We start from the raw sequence: 21,672 nt of genomic DNA, 5'->3' as shown, positions 1-21,672 counted from the left end.
CCCTGAGCTGACAAGGTACAAATCTGTTGTTCTGCCCCTGAACAGGCAGTTAACCCACTGTTCCTAGGCCGTCATTGAAAATAAGAATTTGTTCTTAACTGACTTGCCTAGATAAACAAAGGTAACATTTAAATAAAAATAAATAACAAAATTGACAGTTTCTGCAATTCTCCCAATTTTGTCATGGCTTGTGCCGTGTTCTTATGCTATTTAAGTTACTCAAAAAATTATAACAAAATGAATGGGGGCCCCATGCATCTACTCATTCAATGGTTTTTCTTTATTTTTTCTATTTTCTACATTGTAGAATAATAGTGAAGACATTAAAACTATGAAATAACACATATGGAGTCATGTAGTAACCAAAAAAGTGGTAAACAAATCAAAATATGTTTTATATATGAGATTCTTCAACGTAGCCACCCTTTGCCTTGATGACAGCTTTGCACACGCTTGCTGTCTCAACCAGATTCACCTGGAATGCTTTTCCAACATTCTTGAAGGAGTTCCCACATATGCTGAGCACTTGTTGGCTGCTTGTCCTTCACTCTGCAGTCCATCTCATCCCAAACCATCTCAATTGGGTTGAGGTCCGGTGATTGTGGAGGCCAGGTCATCTGATGCAGCACTCCATCACTCTCCTTGGTCAAATATCCCTTAAACAGCCTGGAGGTGTGTTGGGTCATTATCCTGTTGAAAAACAAATAATAGTCCCACTAAGCCCAAACCAGATGGGAGGCTGTATCTCTGTGGAATGCTGTGGTAGCCATGCTGGTTAAGTGTGCCTTGAATTCTAAATAAATCATAGACAGTGTCACCAGAAAAACACCATCACACCTCCTCCTCCATGCTTCACAGTGTGAACCACACATGCAGAGATCATCCATTCACCTACTATGCGTCTCACAAAGACACAGCGGTTGGAACCAAAAACCTCAAATTTGTTCTCGTCTAATGTCCATTGCTCGTGTTTCATGGCCCGAGCAAGCCTCTTATTGTTATTGGTGTCTTTTGGTAGTAGTTTCTTTGCAGAAATGCGACCATGAAGGCCTGATTCACGCAGTCTCTTCTGAACAGTTGCTGTTGAGATGTGTCTGTTACTTGAACTCTGTGAAGCATTTATTTGTGCTGCAATCTGAGGCTGGTAACTCTAATGAACTTATCCTCTGCAGCAGAGGTAACTCTGGGTCTTCCTTTCCTGTGCCGGTCCTGATGAGAGCCAGTTTCATTATAGTGCTTGATGGTTTTTGCGACTGCGCTTGAAGTTCTTTACCTTCATGTCTTACAGTAATGATGGACTGTCATTTCTCTTTGCTCATTTGCGCTGTTCTTGCCATAATATGGACTTCTTCTGTATACCACCCCTAGTTTGTCAAAACAACTGATTGGCTCAAACACATTTAGAAATTCCACAAATGAACTTTTAACAAGGCCCACCTGTTAATTAAATTGCATTCCAGGTGACAACGTCATGAAGCAGGTTGAGAGAACGCCAAGAGTGTGCAAATCTGTCATCAAGGCAAAGGGTGGCTACGTTGAGTAATCTCAAATATAAAATATATTTTGATTTGTTTACCACTTTTTTTGGTTACTACATGACTCCATATGTGTTATTTCATAGTTTTTTATGTCTTCACTATTATTCTACAATGTAGAAAATTGTAAAAAAAAAAAAATTAAAAAAGAGTGGAGGCCATGATTTAGCAGCTAAATTAATATCGGGAAAATACTGATTCTTTTTCCAAAGTTCATTCCAGGTTGTCAAGAGGGATGTGTAATATATTGAGGTTTGTGTGTGTGTGTGTGTGTGTGTGCGCAACAATCTAGCTCCTTTGTGGCGCCTTGACCTGTTGTGTGAACGAGCTGCGACTAGGTCATGATGCTATGTGTACGGAGGTGGCCTCTCTGCCCTGGGTCCATGATGCCTACAACCAGTTTAAGAACCGCCTACAGAACTTGTCCAGAATGATCAGCATCCCCCGAGTGGGTCAGGGCCTCCTGGCGAACACACACATCAGAGAAGGGATGGAGCTGGTGAGTATATACTAGGGTACGACATTCTCATGTAAAAAGAAAAAAAGGCCCAATTGATATCAATACAAGTACTGTAAAAGTAAGAAGGGGGAAAAAGCCTGTTTCGTTGCCTAGCCAACTCTTATTGTTAACGGTCACTGTTTGCATAAAGGACGTCAATAGTTGCTCAAATAATGTACATGATGCTGTGAGTTTATACAAGTATATCTAAAGGCTGTTTTCAGCATTATCCTCTTTCCCTCACTATCTAAAGGGTTTTTGCAGCATTATTCTCTATCCCTCTCTATCTACAGGGTGTTTTTTGTAGCATTATCCTCTATCCCTCACTACATCTAAATGATGTTTTCAGCATTATCATCTATCCCTCACTATCTAATGGGAGTTTCAGCATTATCCTCTATCCTTCATTATATCTAAAGGGGTATTTTCAGCATTATCCTCTATCCCTCGCTATATCTAAGGGGAGTTTTCAGCATTATCCTCTATCCCTCACTATATCTAAAGGGATTTTTTTTTAGCATTATCCTCTATCCCTCACTATATTTAAATGGTGTTTTCAGCATTGTCCTCTATCCCTCACTATGTTTAAAGGACGTTTCCAGCATTATCCTCTATCCCTCGATATATTTAAAGGGTGTTTTCAGCATTATCCTCTATCCCTCACTATATTTAAAGGACGTTTTCCAGCATTATCCTCTATCCCTCACTATATTTAAAGGGTGTTTTCAGCATTATCCTCTATCCCTCACTATATTTAAAGGGTGTTTTCAGCATTGTCCTCTATCCCTCACTATATTTAAAGGGCGTTTTCAGCATTATCCTCTATCCCTCACTGCTCGCCAGGTCCTGGACGTGTATGCGGCCTTGGCCTGTGTGGAACACCTGGAGCCTCAGGCTCTGGACACAGATGCCCAGCGGCTACACTGGCTCAGGCAGGTCAAGAGACTCCAGGTGCCCATAGAGCTGGTCTGCTCTGAGGAGAGTCGTAGACACTATGGGGAGAGAAGCAAGGCCATGGTCTTCAGAGTCCAGTGAGTTCGACGGGATTGGAGTATAATTAATAATTGTCCGTCCGAAGATGTAAATTCAGCCGTCCTTAGGCATCGCCTTACATACATGACACAAACAACACATCATACCCGTTATTACGCGTTACAAACAGGATGGAGGGCGAAGATGACACGCCAGACCTACTATACATTTACAAATACAATATTTATATTATTTAATATATTTATATTTAATCCCATAGGACATTCTATTGCATATACACGATCGAGCTAAGTAACTGTCAACTACTGTTCGATACATGAATATATAGGTAACTGTCAACTACTGTTCTGTACATGAATATATAGGTAATTAACTAATGTTCTGTACATGAATATATAGGTAATTAACTACTGTTCTGTACATGAATATATAGGTAATTAACTACTGTTCTGTACATGAATATATAGGTAATTAACTACTGTTCTGTACATGAATATATAATTAACTACTGGTAATTAATTAACTACTGTTCTGTACATGAATATATAGGTAATTAACTACTGTTCTGTACATGAATATATAGGTAATTAACTACTGTTCTGTACATGAATATATAGGTAATTAACTACTGTTCTGTACATGAATATATAGGTAATTAACTACTGTTCTGTACATGAATATATAGGTAATTAACTACTGTTCTGTACATGAATATATAGGTAATTAACTACTGTTCTGTACATGAATATATAGGTAATTAACTACTGTTCTGTACATGGAAAAAGTCACATTCCAGTACATGTACATAAGATTCCTTAGTTGCTGCTACAACATGAGTGGTGGTTTTCTGGTCCCTGTAGGAGCAGATGGAATCGTCTCTTCGTCCTGTCTCTGTTTGTGGAGCACTTGTTGCTGGGCGTCGAGAAAGTGGACAAGAGGCTGAAGCCTTTCGTTTTGGCATCCGTACGACGGTTGTGCCACGTGAGATTCATCTTATCCTCTTCTCTGTTTATATTTAATCTAATGTAGAGAAATTGCATTACATTTTATTTTTTTTAACCCTTTTTAATTAATCAAGGTACTGGAGAGGGATGCGGACGTTAAAATGAAACAGGCGTTTGAGGAAGTACTCAATATACTTAAGGCCTGCAGAGAAGAAGCAGTTGAATACAAATGGTGAGAAAACTCATGTTGACGATTAAATCATTAAGGTTACGTTTCAGCTAGTCAAATACTGCTTGATTTACCACTGACGATTCTAAATGTAATTACCATAACGCCAATTATCACTCTTAATAGCCAATGCAAACCACTGTGTGCTAGCGTCAGAGAAGCTTGAAAGATTAATAGACCAATCAGATTACTGCCTGTAAATCCTGTGTGTTCTGTACAAGGTAGATTTAGACAGGAGTCTATGGGAGAGTGGAATGTTCCCAAGTACATCTTAGTTAATCGCGTGTTGAATCAATTCAATTGATTTTCAAAGATTCTCTGTCGCTAGCACGCATTGGGCAACACAGATATATCTTGATAATGGGTGAGTGGCTACTGCTGACACCAGTAAAGGTTTTATTCAGAGTTGAAGCGCCAATTCGAACATTTTAAATGTCACTCTTCACGACGACGTGTACCTTCGGTTTATCCTGAACTGAAATGGACATTTTGGACACAAACCCCACCTCTTTTCATTGTTCTATTGTGCAGGAATGCCAAGCAGTTCAAGAAGAAGTGCAGTGCTTTCTTCATTGACCTGGTCTCTACGGTTTGCTTCAAGGACAACTGTCCGCCCTGTACAGCCATCATCCTCCACCTGTTGTCCTTCCTCACAGTGGAGGCTCAATCTAGTCCTGTCATCACAGGTACCCTCCTTCCGTCTGACGGATTGTCCCAGGCATAAACAAACCCTTAAATTCGATGCGTTTTCGGATCTGAAAGAACGCGATAAGTGTAATACAATATGACAAAAGTTCCACAAATCCCATCAGATCTTCAAACCCAGAAGGTCAAATGGGGCTTTGTTTTTTTTTTGTTTTGGGACAGGCCATTGTGTCCCTTCGGTGTTCGCAAATCTAATGTTTGTGTGTTATTTTGTGTCCCTCTCGGCCAGGACGTCGACAGATTCAGAGGCGCTCTCGCTTTGATCAGTCTGTGGACAACATCCAGTGGTTCGTTGGATCAGTTTGGTTGTTATACATGGAACTGCTTCACCTGCTCTTCCACCTGCTCAACTTACTCATGGTGGAGGCTCAGTCTGCCTTCAATATCACAGGTATCCTCCTGCTGTCTGACAGCTTGTATCAGCATGATGGAGAAATGTGAGTTTTTTTTGTGTATTTTTTACATCCGTTTTCTTTACCAGGACCTTTTCGCAGACCAACCAAGGCAATCTCTCCCTTCTGTGTTGATGTGGACAAGAGTCCAGTGGTTTGGTCAGTCGTGCTGAAACTCCTGCTCAAGTACAGGTGAGTTACAAGTGCTGGTTGTCCGCTTTTTATTTCACGGGGTTAAGTTTATCAAGATACCCCACCAACAAACAAAAAAAGTTAATTGAATGGGGTTTTTCTATGTTTTGTATTGAAGCTTTGATGATGTCAAAGGTCACCTGCAGCAGCATCTGACCGAAGTTGAGAAGAGTGACATCTTGGAGGAATCAAGAAAAACTGAACTTTATTCCTTATACATAAACTGCATGGAGGTATGAACACACTTTCACGTTTTTAAATTTGCAATTAGAAGTCAGCATTTATCTGATTGTGAAGATCGTTATGCACCTTTGATAAAATGTTAGAGCCATTGAATTAGTACAAATGTTCCCAAACAGTGGATTGTGGGAACAACTGTTAAAAAAAATACTATATTAAATAATTCAGGGTAACAATGAAGTTACTTACAATAATTGTTATCAATATAAAATGAGCAAAAAAATAAACCACAATATAATTTCTCAATCAAGCATTTTTCCAGGATGCTTGATACAAATCAGCTAATTATGAATTGCGTTCTGCAATTAGGAAAGTTAATAAAACAAACTACATAAAACATCTGGAGGAGTAATTCAATGTTAAAGGTGTCATTTTCAGGTCATCTACATTGTTTAAATAGGGTAATAAATAAATAATACCATATTTATTTTATAAAGCGCTTTTCATTACTTTCAGAATCTCAAAGTCACTTTAGAAACAAAACTGATTTAGATATGTGGCAGTTCTTGGTCAATGGTAACACATTCAGATAATGCATATAAACAATATGGCTATTTTAATTTAGTCATATTGGTGAAGTTCAACAGGGCAACAGGGGTTGTAGAGGGTGCAACAGGGGTTGTAGAGGGGTTGTAGAGGGTGCAACAGGGGTTGTAGAGGGGTTGTAGAGGGTGCAACAGTGGTTGTAGAGGGTGCAACAGGGGTTGTAGAGGGGTTGTAGAGGGTGCAACAGGGGTTGTAGAGGGGTTGTAGAGGGTGCAACAGGGGTTGTAGAGGGGTTGTAGAGGTTGCAACAGTGGTTGTAGAGGGGTTGTAGAGGGTGCAACAGGAGTTGTAGAGGGTGCAACAGGGGTTGTAGAGGGTGCAACAGGAGTTGTAGAGGGTGCAACAGGGGTTGTAGAGGGTGCAACAGGGGTTGTAGAGGGGTTGTAGAGGGTGCAACAGGGGTTGTAGAGGGGTTGTAGAGGGTGCAACAGTGGTTGTAGAGGGGTTGTAGAGGGTGCAACAGGGGTTGTAGAGGGGTTGTAGAGGGTGCTACAGTGGTTGTAGAGGGGTTGTAGAGGGTGCAACAGTGGTTGTAGAGGGTGCAACAGGAGTTGTAGAGGGTGCAACAGGGGTTGTAGAGGGTGCAACAGGGGTTGTAGAGGGTGCAACAGGGGTTGTAGAGGGTGCAACAGGGGTTGTAGAGGGTGCAACAGTGGTTGTAGAGGGGTCAACAGGGGTTGTAGAGGGGTTGTAGAGGGTGCAGCAGTGGTTGTAGAGGGTGCAGCAGGGGTTGTAGAGGGTGCAACAGGGGTTGTAGAGGGTGCAGCAGTGGTTGTAGAGGGGTTGTAGAGGGTGCAACAGGGGTTGTAGAGGGTGCAACAGGGGTTGTAGAGGGTGCAACAGGGGTTGTAGAGGGTGCAACAGGGGTTGTAGAGGGTGCAACAGGGGTTGTAGAGGGTGCAACAGGGGTTGTAGAGGGTGCAACAGTGGTTGTAGAGGGGTCAACAGGGGTTGTAGAGGGGTTGTAGAGGGTGCAACAGGGGTTGTAGAGGGTGCAACAGGGGTTGTAGAGGGTGCAGCAGTGGTTGTAGAGAGTGCAACAGGGGTTGTAGAGAGTGCAACAGGGGTTGTAGAGGGTGTAACAGGGGTTGTAGATGGTGCAACAGGGGTTGTAGAGGGTGCAACAGGGGTTGTAGAGGGGTTGTAGAGGGTGCAACAGGGGTTGTAGAGGGTGCAACAGTGGTTGTAGAGGGTGCAGCAGTGGTTGTAGAGGGTGCAACAGGGGTTGTAGAGGGTGCAACAGGGGTTGTAGAGGGTGCAACAGGGGTTGTAGAGGGTGCAACAGGGGTTGTTGAGGGTGCAACAGGGGTTGTAGAGGGTGCAACAGGGGTTGTAGAGGGTGCAACAGGGGTTGTAGAGGGTGCAACAGGGGTTGTTGAGGGTGCAGCAGTGGTTGTAGAGGGGTTGTAGAGGGTGCAACAGGGGTTGTAGAGGGTGCAACAGGGGGGTTGTAGAGGGTGCAACAGGGGTTGTAGAGGGGTTGTAGAGGGTGCAACAGGGGTTGTAGAGGGGTTGTAGAGGGTGCAACAGGGGTTGTAGAGGGTGCAACAGGGGTTGTAGAGGGTGCAACAGGGGTTGTAGAGGGTGCAGCAGTGGTTGTAGAGGGTGCAACAGGGGTTGTAGAGAGTGCAACAGGGGTTGTAGAGGGTGTAACAGGGGTTGTAGAGGGTGCAACAGGGGTTGTAGAGGGTGCAACAGGGGTTGTAGAGGGTGCAACAGGGGTTGTAGAGGGTGCAACAGGGGTTGTAGAGGGTGCAACGGGGGTTGTAGACGGTGCAACGGGGGTTGTAGACGGTGCAACAGGGGTTGTAGAGGGGTTGTAGAGGGTGCAACAGGGGTTGTAGAGGGTGCAGCAGTGGTTGTAGAGGGTGCAGCAGTGGTTGTAGAGGGTGCAGCAGTGGTTGTAGAGGGTGCAACAGGGGTTGTAGAGGGTGCAACAGGGGTTGTAGAGGGTGCAGCAGTGGTTGTAGAGGGGTTGTAGAGGGTGCAACAGGGGTTGTAGAGGGTGCAACAGGGGTTGTAGAGGGGTTGTAGAGGGTGCAACAGGGGTTGTAGAGGGTGCAACAGGGGTTGTAGAGGGGTTGTAGAGGGTGCAACAGGGGTTGTAGAGGGTGCAGCAGGGGTTGTAGAGGGTGCAACAGGGGTTGTAGAGAGTGCAACAGGGGTTGTAGAGAGTGTAACAGGGGTTGTAGAGGGTGCAACAGGGGTTGTAGACGGTGCAACAGGGGTTGTAGACGGTGCAACAGGGGTTGTAGAGGGTGCAACAGGGGTTGTAGAGGGTGCAACAGGGGTTGTAGAGGGTTCAACAGGGGTTGTAGAGGGTGCAACAGGGGTTGTAGAGAGTGCAACAGGGGTTGTAGAGGGTGCAACAGGGGTTGTAGAGGGTGCAACAGGGGTTGTAGAGGGTGCAACAGGGGTTGTAGAGGGTGCAACAGGGGTTGTAGAGGGTGCAACAGGGGTTGTAGAGGGTTCAACAGGGGTTGTAGAGGGTTCAACAGGGGTTGTCGAGGGTGCAACAGGGGTTGTAGAGGGTTCAACAGGGGTTGTAGAGGGTGCAACAGGAGCAGCAGTGTGACCAGGTGGACAGCAAGGAGTCATCATGTCAGGTAGTCCTGAGGCATGGTCCTAGGGCTCAGGTCCTCCTCCTCCTCCGAGAGAGAGAATTAGAGGGAGTATACTTACATTCACACAGTACACAGGAGAAATACTCCAGATATAACAGACTGACCCTAGCCCCCCAACAGCATAATTACTGGAGGCTGAGACAGGGTTGATTCTCTCGTTAACACAGGTGTGAGTGTTGACAAGGCTGGAGATCACTCTGTCATGCTGATTGAGTTTAAATAACAGACTGGAAGCTTCAAAGGGAGGGTGGTGCATGGAATCATTGTTCTTCCTCTGTCAACCATGGTTGCCTGCAAGGAAACACGTGCCGTCATCATTGCTTTGCACAAAAAGGGCTTCACAGGCAATGATATTTCAGCCAGTAAGATTGCACCTAAATGAACCATTTATCGGATCATCAAGAACTTCAAGGAGAGCAGTTCAATTGTTGTGAAGAAGGCTTCAGGGCGCCCAAGAAAGTCCAGCAAGCGCCAGGACCGTCTCCTAAAGTTGATTCCGCTGCGGGATCGGGGCACCACCAGTACAGAACTTGCTCAGGAATGGCAGCAGGCAGGTGTGAGTGCATCTGCACGCAGTGAGGCGAAGACTTTTGGAGAATGGCCTGGTGTCAAGAAGGGCAGCAAAGTAGCCACTTCTCTCCAGAAAAAACATCAGGAACAGACTGATATTCTGTAAAAGGTCCAGGGATTGGACTGCTGAGGACTGGGGTAAAGTCATTTTCTCTGATGAATCCCCTTTCCGATTGTTTGGGGCATCCGGAAAAAAGCTTGTCCGGAGAAGACAAGGCGCTACCATCAGTCCTGTGTCATGCCAACAGTAAAGCATCCTGAGACCATTCATGTGTGGGGTTGCTTCTCAGCCAAGGGACTGGGCTCACTCACAATTTTGCCTAAGAACACAGCCATGAATAAAGAATGGTACCAACACATCCTCCGAGAGCATTGCAGAGGTCTTGAACAAGAAGGGTCAACACTGCAAATATTGACTCTTTGCATCAACTTCATGTAATTGTCAATAAAAGCCTTTGACACTTACTAAGCATCTCTCTGTCTCTCTCTCGCTCTCTCTCACGCTCTCTGTCTCTCACTCTCACGCACACTCTCACGCACACTCTCACGCGCTCTCTCACACGCGCGCTCTCGCGCTCTCTCTCTCTTCTCCCCCCAGGTGTGGCAGTGTGAGCTCAATGGAGAAGAAATGGACAGAGCCTTTCGCACATGAACATTTTTTATTCTCGTGCCTAAAGTTGAAGCTCATCAAATAGCAATATTCTTAAAATATGTTCCAGGTCTTTGCATCTCACCAAACAACAAATATATGCTAGGAATTGCAGTGCTATAAAATTACTCATGGTGAATTCAACTTTAAAAAACCTGTTCATTTCTAACTGATAATGAAGTTCACGTGCCGTGTTAAATACTGCATCGAGAATTTTTACTTCCGATACAATACACAGACAAGAACACCTTTTTGTATTTAAGGCAAGTAGGCAACATTAGCCCAGTTCAAACCGTAATATTTAATGGGTTATTAGGTAAACCGTCCTGTGTGTCTCAGTTGGTAGAGCCCTTACAGCACCAGGGTCGTGGTTCTGATTCCTGTTGGGGCATTAATAGAAAATGAATAGAAATTAATACACGAATGACCGGAAGTCCTTTTGGATAAAAGTGTCTGTTAAATTGCGTGTATTAACTGAAAATACCATGCCCGTCATTGCTCAGGTGTTTTATTTTAGCTCATCGAGCGTCTTTTTATAGCGCAAGGAATAACGTCACCCATCGTGGCATAATCTGACTTATTTTACTTGATATCCCCGTTGTTCCTCCAGGACTCCTTGCATGAGAAGATGCAGTGTCGCACAACGGTGTCGCAGCAGGAGTGTCTACAGAATGAGAGCGCCTTCCTGAGTGACTTCCTGCGCTCAGGCGCTGCGTCTAGACAGATGGCCACTATAGAGTGCCTCCAGCAGGTGGCCAGGTTACGCATGTGTCTGGATATGGCTGGGAATCTATTGGGAGACAAACAACGGTTGAGTGCCACAGGTACTTAATTCCATTTTTTCCCAAAATGATACACAACCATAGCGAAAACAAATACTGTATATATAGTAGTTTTTTGTAACCAGTTAACCCAAAAGGTATTTATTGTCTCCAGGCATGGTATACTGGTTTAATGTATTCTAGCTACATATATTACTGTCTACAGTGTCAATTTATAAAATATATATATATATTTTACCTTCATTTTGGGGTGGCAGGGTAGCCTAGTGGTTAGAGTGTTGGACTAGTAAACGGAAGGTTGCAGTTAACCCACTGTTCCCAGGCCGTCATTGAAAATAAGAATTTGTTCTGAACTGACTTGCCTAGTTAAATAAAGGTTAAAGTTCAAGTCAGTTAAGAACAAATCCACATTTACAATGACGGCCTGGGAACAGTGGGTTAACTGGTCTGGGAACAGTGGGTTAACTGGCTTGTTCAGGGGAACAGTGGGTTAACTGCCTTGTTCAGGGGAACAGTGGGTTAACTGCCTTGTTCAGGGGAACAGTGGGTTAACTGCCTTGTTCAGGGGAACAGTGGGTTAACTGCCTTGTTCAGGGGAACAGTGGGTTAACTGCCTTGTTCAGGGGGCAGAACGACATATTTTTACCTTGTCAGCTCGGGGATTCAATCCAGCAACCTTTCGGTTACTGGCCCAACGCTCTAACCACTAGGCTACCCTGCCGCCCCAATCAACGACATGGCCAGCATTCTTTCAGTCATTTCTGCTGCCTGGGGTACCTTTTTTTTGTCTCAGCCTGCACGAACGTGAACTTGTTTTTTGATCAGTCCCTTGATGAGCCCTTGTCTACGTTTCGCTCACAGATCAAGTCTAAAATAACTTACGTAGAAATTCCTAAGGTTTCCATAGATTTCCAAAAACGACCTTCTTATTTCTAAAATCCTTGGGAATATAGGGTTATGCAACCCTATCTAGATTAAGTTTTTGAAAATGGTCTATACTCTGATGCAATCATGTACTCTACCCAAAAATTCTATACTGTCTATACACATACTCTACCCAATGTCTATACACATACTCTGTGTGGGAAATGTCACATTACAGAAGGTATTGACAATGTAATCATGAGAGGTTGGCTGGTACTTGGTTATCTATGCAAACAGTGAGGATTCACATCATTGATCTGGTTTAAATAGTGTTTTCATTCAGGCATTGGGTATCATTGATCTGGTTTAAATTGTGTTTTCATTCAGGCATTGGATATCATTGATCTGGTTTAAATAGTGTTTTCATTCAGGCATTGGATATCATTGATCTGGTTTAAATAGTGTTTTCATTCAGGCATTGGATATCATTGATCTGGTTTATATAGTATTTTCATTCAGGCATTGGGTAAAATGTGCATATATTTTCAAGTAAGTTGCACTTCTTTTTTTTTTTAACCTCATTTATGGTCCATCAGAGAGAGAATTCCTGACCAGCGTGGGAGAACTGTGTAAGCGCAGTGGGAATGACTGGTATCGGGTCTACCTGATCCGTAAGATCTGCAACCAGCACGGAGTTGAGTATGTCCAACACTTCCTGACAGTGGCAGACATGCAGTGGCTGTTCCCTCGCGAGGTCCTGCAGAAGGTACTTGGTTTGTATTCAGGGGGCGCCGTACTACTATGGCTGACCCTGTAAAAAAAACGCACGTCACTGCCCCTCTCCGGTGTGTGTGACAATATAAACTATCTACCTATAAGAAGATTAACCTTATACGTGCTTCTACACCTGCAATGCTTGCTGTTTAGGGGGTTTCAGGCTGGGTTTCTGTACAGCACTTTGTGACATCAGCTGATGTAAGAAAGGCTTTATAAATACATTTGATTTGAAATGTTGATTTGATTAACCTTGTATGTAGCGCTCTATTCAATTAATGATATAACACATTTGTTCATGTGTAATTAACTGATTGAATTTCTAGAAAGCTTTTCAAATAAAGGTTAAATAAAAAATATAAATTCCATTTAAAAATGGGGGGGGGGGACTCATCTCATCCACACTCATCACCCACATTAATTTCCCTGTCTTTCAGAATCCAGGTGGCAGCCAGATTGACCAGTATCTTGTTTGTGGAGAGGATTATAAGACCATCCGAGATGTGGTTGCCAAAGCAATACTGGAGGGCAAAATTAAGGATATAGATCGTGCTTGTAAGGTATTGAAAGGCTCATAGAGATGGCAAATTGAAGTCAGTGATTTTACATGTCTGAATAATTGTTCTATCCTGTTGACAAGCATAAGCATTATTTATTTGTTCCGGTAATGTGTGTAGGGTTCTTCGTGTCCAAAAAACAAGAGGACAATATATCTGCTTTTGGCTCTGTTCAGAGAGGTCACCTGTCTCTATAGAGCAGGCAATCCCAACCTCCATTCAAACTCTGAGGTAAGAAGAGCCCATGGAGATAATACTGTAGCTACGTTCATCTCATATACGGCTGGACTCTACATACAGCATCTTTGTTTAATGTTCCGTTTTCTTTTCCTAGTTTTGTCAAACACTGGTGGATTTCATCGAGGCCTCAACGTTTCTTGCAAGCCGAAATGTGAAGGAATTCGCCCTGGACCTGGTAACCAACCGGCTGGGTCCCCTGACTGTCCAGACTGGGGCCTCTGGTGCCCAGTGGGTGGTGGTGGAGCTGGCCATCCACTTGTCTGCAGTGCTGCTCTGTGGCAACCAGGGCCTACTGATACCCCTCCAGCAGCTGGCTCTTTTCCCTACTAACATGCAGGTGTGCTCCCCTTGTCTGCTCCCTACAGTCTGCAGTGAACCTGTTGTTCTTCAGCATAAATCACTCAATTAAATATATGTATTACTTTTAATAACAGAGAGCCTTCATACCCACCATGCCGGAGGATATGCTTGCAGTTGTACGCCAGGCCATTACAGGGATGTCGTGGTACAGTAAGTATTGTTTCAGTCAATTTAAATAAAATAAAAACAAGTAACAGCTAAAACTAGAATGCAGAAAGTTATTAATGGGGAAATGCATGTTACAAAACACAAAGAAATGTTACAAAAGTCCCAGAGAAACAAGAGTAACAAAATGACTATGGCATTTCGGCTTGCTTCTTCAGAGGCATCATAGATTTTGGTTTATAATGTCTTTATTGTTTTGAAACTTCTGTATGTGTAATGTTTACTGTTAATTTTTATAGTTTTTTTTCTCACTTTTGTATATTATCTACCACACTTGCTTTGCCAATGTTAACACATGTTTCCCCATGCTAATAAAGCCCCTTGAATTGAATTTAATTTAATTTTGTTATTCATTGTACCTTATGCATTCTAGTTTTTTTTGGTCCATGAACCCATGAAGAACCCCCCTTATTTTTCCTTGCCAAAAATGATCCGTCATTGTGCTCACTTCTACACCCCACAGATTGTCCGAACGGTCACCCTTGCGCCATCGGTGAGGTATGTAGAATTGAGTTGATTCTGGGTTAAGAAGTGTGGCCTATCATGACTGTAGTTACATTTCCTTCAATCATGTCCCTCCTCCTCTCCTCTCTAACGCCTCCACCTCAGTGTGGCAAGCCCATGGAGACGAGCCGTTGTGTGGACTGTGGAGCTGAGATCGGAGGGCGCAGCCACAATCCTGTCGCGGGCTTCACTACTGCTCGGATCCGGTAAGTGGGCAATTCTATATGAGATTGACCCATGGATATTTATGATTTTTTGGGGGGGGGGTCTATCTGAAATGAAATCCACCGAAATGTCCTTTGGAGGAAGGATGATTTTGAAATCCGTATCAAAAAATGATTGTTGAAAATGAATGAATTCTATATTTTTCCTGTTGATGGCTACGCTGCTGAATGTATCTGCCAGGGAGTACTTGGCCTACAGGCTATAGTTCATTATTATAAAGTTTATAGACTGATCTAGAATATAGACTGATCTAGAATATAGACTGATCTAGAATATAGACTAATCATCGCGGTTATAGACCGATCTAGAATATAGACTGATCGCGGTTATAGACTGATCATCGCGGTTATAAAATAATGTGAATTTAAAAAATAAAAATAAAATGTCAATAGGAAAAATATATAATAACTCACAATCTACAGCTGTCCTTTAAGTGGACCACAACACATGAAACACTTAATTATGCTTAATTAATAAGTGACAACAAACAACAAATATTTTAAGATAACTTTATCCCATTACTCAACCACATGAAAGCCAATGAAATGGATCAATCTTCCCATAGATTCTTAGTTAGAATAAACCTCTTCAGAATGCATTTATGTTTGTAGCAATAATACCAATTACCCCACCGAAGATATTCTCTACAGTATACTCCGTCATGACAAACTGTTACAAGGGCAAATCAAATGAATGGGACATCTTTTACACCTAAGTCAGAGGGGGATTTTTAACCTTCCAGACTTAAAGGCCCTAAAGAGGAACAATTTGGGTACATATTGAAGATGTGCCTGCTCACTCCTAGAATATTTTGAGGTGTATTATCAAAGGATAAAGCTAAGAACATTAACTTCATAGTATACAATATGGAAGAAAATGAAAACTTATATCACTCGCTAAAAAACACAACAGTATGGAACAATCCTTGGATAGCTTTTCGTTATTTTTAAAATTTTAATTCAACCTTTTATTTAACTAGGCAAGTCAAAGGCAAGAACAAATTGTTATTTACAATGATGGCCTAACCCAGCCAAACCCTACCCTGGACAAACCCGGAAGATGCTGGGCCAATTGTGCGCCACCCTATGGGACTCCCAATCACGACTGGATGTGATACAGCCTGGATTCGAACCAGGGTGTCTGTAGTGACTCCTCAAGCACTGACATGCACTGCCTTAGAGTGGCCTAAAACACACTTGCTTCACACTTGCTTAAAGTCTACATTGAAAACGTAAGGTATAGCAACTGTAAATGACTTGGTAATAGGAAATAAATGTCTTTCCAAAATAATAATTCAAAAGCAATTTTAGACTGACCAATGTAGATATTTTCAAATACATGCAACTTAAAAGTTTCATATCAAAACATTTCGATTTGAAATCTTGAGGGAACCCTATCTGAGTTAAAAAAATATATATTTTCATATGATCAGTAAAATGTAGAAAATCTTGCAGATCCAACTGATCATCTCTTTAGAAAAAATATAAACTACTGGAACCAAAACTTATAAACAACTGATAGTGGTACAAGATGGAGGGAATGTTGCAACATAACTAATGATATTACAGTTATGGAATATGTACGCTTTATCAAATCACATTTTATTGGTCGCGTACACATGGTTAGTAGAAACCCAAAACATCATAAATATATATGTCATTTCCCAAGTGAGGCTTTTTAATGAGTCACAGTACTGAAGAATGAGAACATTTTTTCTTGTCTTTTCATAAGAGGTGACAGTACTGAGACTGGCCACGTCCTGGGAGACCCTCGGCGGAGGAACCACCCAGACATGCGGGACACAAAGAGCATGTCCTCTGTTCCTTTCAACCTGGTCCGGCTTCTCACCCATATAGCCATGCTACTAGGAGCCAGAAGTAACCCACAGGTACACCGCGACAAATCATACTAGAGGGACTTATGGATTTATGGACCCCCACATAGCCTGGTTCCTCTCTAGGTTTCTTCCTAGGTTTTGGCCTTTCTAGGGAGTTTTTCCTAGCCCCTGTGCTTCTACACCTGCATTGCTTGCTGTTTGGGGTTTTAGGCTGGGTTTCTGTACAGCACTTTGAGATATCAGCTGATGTACGAAGGGCTATATAAATACATTTGATTTGATTTTGATTTGATTTGTGTGATTTAAAGGGACAGTTCACTCAAATATGTTTCCTTACCTTGAAAGCAGTCTATGGACAAGGAGAGACAGCAGATACTTTTTTTCTCTATAATTTCTTGTCCATAGACTTCAATTAAGGAATTATCCCTGGCTTTAAGTTGATAGCCAGCAGATTTGTTTAGCTGTGACGTGACATTTTGCTTCTTACAGTACACCTGCCTTAGTGGCAGTGGCCCGTTCAGAAACCTCTTTCCCGTAGTCCCTACCCTATTCAGTGGATAAGTAGCTAGTCCCTATCCTATTCAGTGGATAAGGAGCTAGTCCCTACCCTATTCAGTGGATAAGGAGCTAGTCCCTATCCTATTCAGTGGATAAGGAGCTAGTCCCTATCCTATTCAGTGGATAAGGAGCTAGTCCCTACCCTATTCAGGGGATAAGGAGCTAGTCCCTACCCTATTCAGTGGATAGGGAGCTAGTCCCTACTCTATTCAGGGGATAAGGAGCTAGTCCCTATCCTATTCAGTGGATAAGGAGCTAGTCCCTACCCTATTCAGTGGATAAGGAGCTAGTCCCTACCCTATTCAGTGGATAAGGAGCTAGTCCCTACCCTATTCAGTGGATAAGGAGCTAGTCCCTATCCTATTCAGTGGATAAGTAGCTAGTCCCTACCCTATTCAGTGGATAAGGAGCTAGTCCCTACCCTATTCAGTGGATAAGGAGCTAGTCCCTATCCTATTCAGTGGATAAGGAGCTAGTCCCTATCCTATTCAGTGGATAAGTAGCTAGTCCCTACCCTATTCAGTGGATAAGGAGCTAGTCCCTATCCTATTCAGTGGATAAGGAGCTAGTCCCTACCCTATTCAGTGGATAAGGAGCTAGTCCCTACCCTATTCAGTGGATAAGGAGCTAGTCCCTACCCTATTCAGTGGATAAGGAGCTAGTCCCTATCCTATTCAGTGGATAAGGAGCTAGTCCCTACCTATTCAGTGGATAAGGAGCTAGTCCCTACCCTATTCAGTGGATAAGGAGCTAGTCCCTATCCTATTCAGTGGATAAGGAGCTAGTCCCTACCTATTCAGTGGATAAGGAGCTAGTCCCTACCCTATTCAGTGGATAAGGAGCTAGTCCCTATCCTATTCAGTGGATAAGGAGCTAGTCCCTACCCTATTCAGTGGATAAGGAGCTAGTCCCTATCCTATTCAGTGGATAAGGAGCTAGTCCCTATCCTATTCAGTGGATAAGGAGCTAGTCCCTACCCTATTCAGTGGATAAGGAGCTAGTCCCTACCCTATTCAGTGGATAAGGAGCTAGTCCCTACCCTATTCAGTGGATAAGGAGCTAGTCCCTATCCTATTCAGTGGATAAGGAGCTAGTCCCTACCCTATTCAGTGGATAAGGAGCTAGTCCCTACCCTATTCAGTGGATAAGGAGCTAGTCCCTACCCTATTCAGGGGATAAGGAGCTAGTCCCTACCCTATTCAGTGGATAAGGAGCTAGTCCCTACCCTATTCAGGGGATAAGGAGCTAGTCCCTACCCTATTCAGTGGATAAGGAGCTAGTCCCTACCCTATTCAGTGGATAAGGAGCTAGTCCCTACCCTATTCAGGGGATAAGGAGCTAGTCCCTACTCTATTCAGTGGATAAGGAGCTAGTCCCTACCCTATTCAGGGGATAAGGAGCTAGTCCCTACCCTATTCAGTGGATAAGGAGCTAGTCCCTACCCTATTCAGTGGATAAGGAGCTAGTCCCTACCCTATTCAGTGGATAAGGAGCTAGTCCCTATCCTATTCAGTGGATAAGGAGCTAGTCCCTACCCTATTCAGTGGATAAGGAGCTAGTCCCTACCCTATTCAGTGGATAAGGAGCTAGTCCCTACCCTATTCAGTGGATAAGGAGCTAGTCCCTACCCTATTCAGTGGATAAGGAGCTAGTCCCTACCCTATTCAGTGGATAAGGAGCTAGTCCCTACCCTATTCAGTGGATAAGGAGCTAGTCCCTACCCTATTCAGTGGATAAGGAGCTAGTCCCTATCCTATTCAGTGGATAAGGAGCTAGTCCCTATCCTATTCAGTGGATAAGGAGCTAGTCCCTATCCTATTCAGTGGATAAGGAGCTAGTCCCTACCCTATTCAGTGGATAAGGAGCTAGTCCCTACCCTATTCAGTGGATAAGGAGCTAGTCCCTACCCTATTCAGTGGATAAGGAGCTAGTCCCTACCCTATTCAGTGGATAAGGAGCTAGTCCCTACCCTATTCAGTGGATAAGGAGCTAGTCCCTACCTATTCAGTGGATAAGGAGCTAGTCCCTACCCTATTCAGTGGATAAGGAGCTAGTCCCTATCCTATTCAGTGGATAAGGAGCTAGTCCCTATCCTATTCAGTGGATAAGGAGCTAGTCCCTATCCTATTCAGTGGATAAGGAGCTAGTCCCTACCCTATTCAGTGGAGAAGGAGCTAGTCCCTACCCTATTCAGTGGAGAAGCTAGGAGAAGGAGTTGGTTCCTAGTGTCTTATCCCGGTCTTTCTTTGTCTTTGATAGGCCATTGCTGCTATCATCAAGCCCCAAGTCGCTGACCCCAGTTTGTTCCTCATGGGTCACCTGCTGAAAGACATGGAACACGTGATTAGGTTTATGGGGAAGGGGAGAGATGACACAGTCAATGCCATCCACCTGATGATCAGTAGCCTACTGAAGCCTCACCGTCGTGGTAAGGCGCAGTTCAATTTTTCATTCTTTTATTTATTTATTTAACCTTTTATTTAACTAGGCAAGTCAGTTAAAACTTATTGGCGCACTCATCAACATCTGCTAAATTGCAGAGCGCCAAATTCAAATTAAATTACTAAAAATATTTACTTTTCATGAAATCACAAGTGCAATATAGCAAAACACAGCTTAGCTTGTTGTTAATCCACCTGGCGTGTCAGATTTCAAAAAAGTTTTACAGCAAAAGCTATCCAAGCGTTTATGTTAGGACATCTCTCTCAGCAGACAAAATATTACAAACAGCTAGCAGCAAAGTAGATTGGTCACGAAAGTCAGAAAAGCAATAAAATGAATCACTTACCTTTGATGATCTTCGGATGTTTGCACTCACGAGACTCCCAGTTACACAATGTTCCTTTTGTTCGATAAAGATTATTTTTATATCCAAAATACCTCAATTTGGTTGGCGCGTTCGTTTTGTTAAGAAATCCACAGGCTCGTGCAGGTCATGACGGGCAGACGAAAATTCCAAATAGTATCCGTAAAGTTCGTAGAAACATGTCAAACATTTTTTATAATCAATCCTTGGGTTGTTTTTACAATAAATAATCGATAATATTTCAACCGGTCTGTAGCTTTTTCAATAGGAGAGAGAGAAGCTGTTGCACATGCAAAACTCTGCTGGCACCCAGCCATCCACTGACGCGATGTGATTGTTCTCGCTCATTTTTTCAGAGTAAAAGCCTGAAACTATGTCGAAAGACTGTTCACACCACGTGGAAGCCATAGGGAAAGGAATCTGGTTGATATCCCTTTAAATGGAGTGAAGGCATACAATGGAACAGGGAGATTAGTTTCTCTTAGGCACTTCCTGGTTGGATTTTCCTCAGGTTTTTGCCTGCAATATCAGTTCTGTTATACTCACAGACAATATTTTGGCAGTTTTGGAAACTTTAGAGATGTCTATCCTAATATGACAATTATATGCATATTCTAGATTCTGGGCTTGAGAAATAGGCAGTTTCATTTGGGTACGTTTTTCATCCAAACATCAAAATACTGCCCCCTACACGCAACAGGTTAAGAACATAGTCTTATTTACAATGACGACCTACCAGATTGATAAATGGCATTGGAACTAGTGCCGTGGTCAGGTGACATGGAAATTGAGCTCTTTGGCCACTCACACCAGTGTCGAAAAACAGAAGCATTTGCAGAAAAGTACCTCATACCTACTGTAAAATAGGGTGGTAGATATATGATGTTATGGGGCCATTTGGCTTCCACTGGTCCTGGTTCCCAAGTTAAGGTCAATGGAATCATGAACTTTACCACTTAACCTCATAGTCCGCCCCATCCCGCATGCGGTCGCGTTACTACAGCCTCAAGCTCATTACCATAACGCAACGTTAGCGATTTCTAAAAATCGCAAATGAAATGAAATAAATATGCCTGCTCTCAAGCTTATCCTTTTCTTAACAATCCTGTCGTCTCAGATTTCCAAAATATGCTTTAGAACCAGAGAAAATCAATAATTTGTGTAAGAGTGGTGATAGCTAGCTTAGCATTTAGCGTTAGCATTTAGCACGCAACATATTCACAAAAACCAGCAAAGGGATCAAATAAAATAATTTACCTTTGAAGAACTTCAGATGTTTCAATGAGGAGACTCTCAGTTACATAGCAGATGTCCAGTTTTTCCTGAAAGATTCTTGTGTAGGACACAACGTTCCGTTTGTTACTATGCATTTGGCTACCGAAACTAACCGAAAATTCAGTCACCTACACGTCAAACTTTTTCCGAATTAACTCCATAATATCGACTGAAACATGGAAAACGTTGTTTGAATCAATCCTCAAGGTGTTTTGTCATATATCTCTTCATTGAAATGCCGTCCCTGGAAGCCTGCATTCTTCTCTGATTCGGATGGAAAAATACTGGTAGCTGACTTTTGCGCACCAATTTCCACGCAGACACCGTGCGGGACACTTGGCAATTGTAGTCTCTTATGGTCAATCTTCCAATGATATGCCTACAAATACGTCACAATGCTGCAGACACCTTGGGGAAACAAGAGAAAGTGTCCATTCATTCCTGTCGCATTCACAGCCATATAAGGCGATCATGGAAAACGTAGCCTCAGAAATCCTGTTCATTTCCTGGTCGGTCAAACATCTTGGTTTTGCCTGAAGCATTTGTTCTAGGGCACTCACAGTGAAAATCTTTGCAGTTCTGGAAACATAAGAGTGTCTTCTTTCCA

The 21,672-nt window shown here is 43.0% G+C and overlaps 1 protein-coding gene and 1 long non-coding RNA gene across 11 annotated transcripts in view; one reads left to right on the top strand and one right to left on the bottom strand.

Moving 5' to 3' along the window:
* The window catches only part of LOC118388040 (E3 ubiquitin-protein ligase rnf213-alpha-like), a 102,455-nt gene that overhangs the window by 62,710 nt on the left and 18,073 nt on the right, over positions 1-21,672 (top strand). For both annotated transcript variants that reach the window (XM_052525022.1, XM_052525023.1), the window contains exons 40-57: positions 1,828-2,034; positions 2,878-3,065; positions 3,888-4,008; positions 4,106-4,203; positions 4,732-4,886; positions 5,135-5,296; positions 5,387-5,489; positions 5,608-5,722; positions 10,729-10,942; positions 12,361-12,530; positions 12,976-13,098; positions 13,216-13,326; positions 13,430-13,672; positions 13,770-13,845; positions 14,324-14,358; positions 14,470-14,570; positions 16,321-16,477; positions 19,244-19,412. In XM_052525022.1, the coding sequence (XP_052380982.1) occupies positions 1,828-2,034; positions 2,878-3,065; positions 3,888-4,008; positions 4,106-4,203; positions 4,732-4,886; positions 5,135-5,296; positions 5,387-5,489; positions 5,608-5,722; positions 10,729-10,942; positions 12,361-12,530; positions 12,976-13,098; positions 13,216-13,326; positions 13,430-13,672; positions 13,770-13,845; positions 14,324-14,358; positions 14,470-14,570; positions 16,321-16,477; positions 19,244-19,412 (2,548 nt within the window). The remainder of the gene's footprint in view (positions 1-1,827; positions 2,035-2,877; positions 3,066-3,887; positions 4,009-4,105; positions 4,204-4,731; positions 4,887-5,134; positions 5,297-5,386; positions 5,490-5,607; positions 5,723-10,728; positions 10,943-12,360; positions 12,531-12,975; positions 13,099-13,215; positions 13,327-13,429; positions 13,673-13,769; positions 13,846-14,323; positions 14,359-14,469; positions 14,571-16,320; positions 16,478-19,243; positions 19,413-21,672) is intronic.
* On the bottom strand, positions 17,004-19,293 carry LOC127931693 (uncharacterized). Of its 9 annotated transcripts, none has more exons than XR_008142421.1 (4): positions 18,985-19,293; positions 18,706-18,799; positions 17,685-17,776; positions 17,004-17,096 (listed from the first exon to the last, which is right to left on the bottom strand). It is a non-coding gene; the product is annotated as an uncharacterized LOC127931693 (long non-coding RNA). The 9 variants fall into 9 exon arrangements; XR_008142417.1 differs by having other exon boundaries at positions 17,036-17,158; XR_008142419.1 differs by lacking the exon at positions 17,004-17,096 and adding an exon at positions 17,178-17,313.

The sequence above is a fragment of the Oncorhynchus keta genome, chromosome 9 (assembly GCF_023373465.1).
Source record: "Oncorhynchus keta strain PuntledgeMale-10-30-2019 chromosome 9, Oket_V2, whole genome shotgun sequence".
Classification (NCBI taxonomy): Eukaryota; Metazoa; Chordata; class Actinopteri; order Salmoniformes; family Salmonidae; genus Oncorhynchus; species Oncorhynchus keta.
Note: the sequence above shows the minus strand (reverse complement) of the source record. Positions and strands in the feature narration are given on the sequence as shown.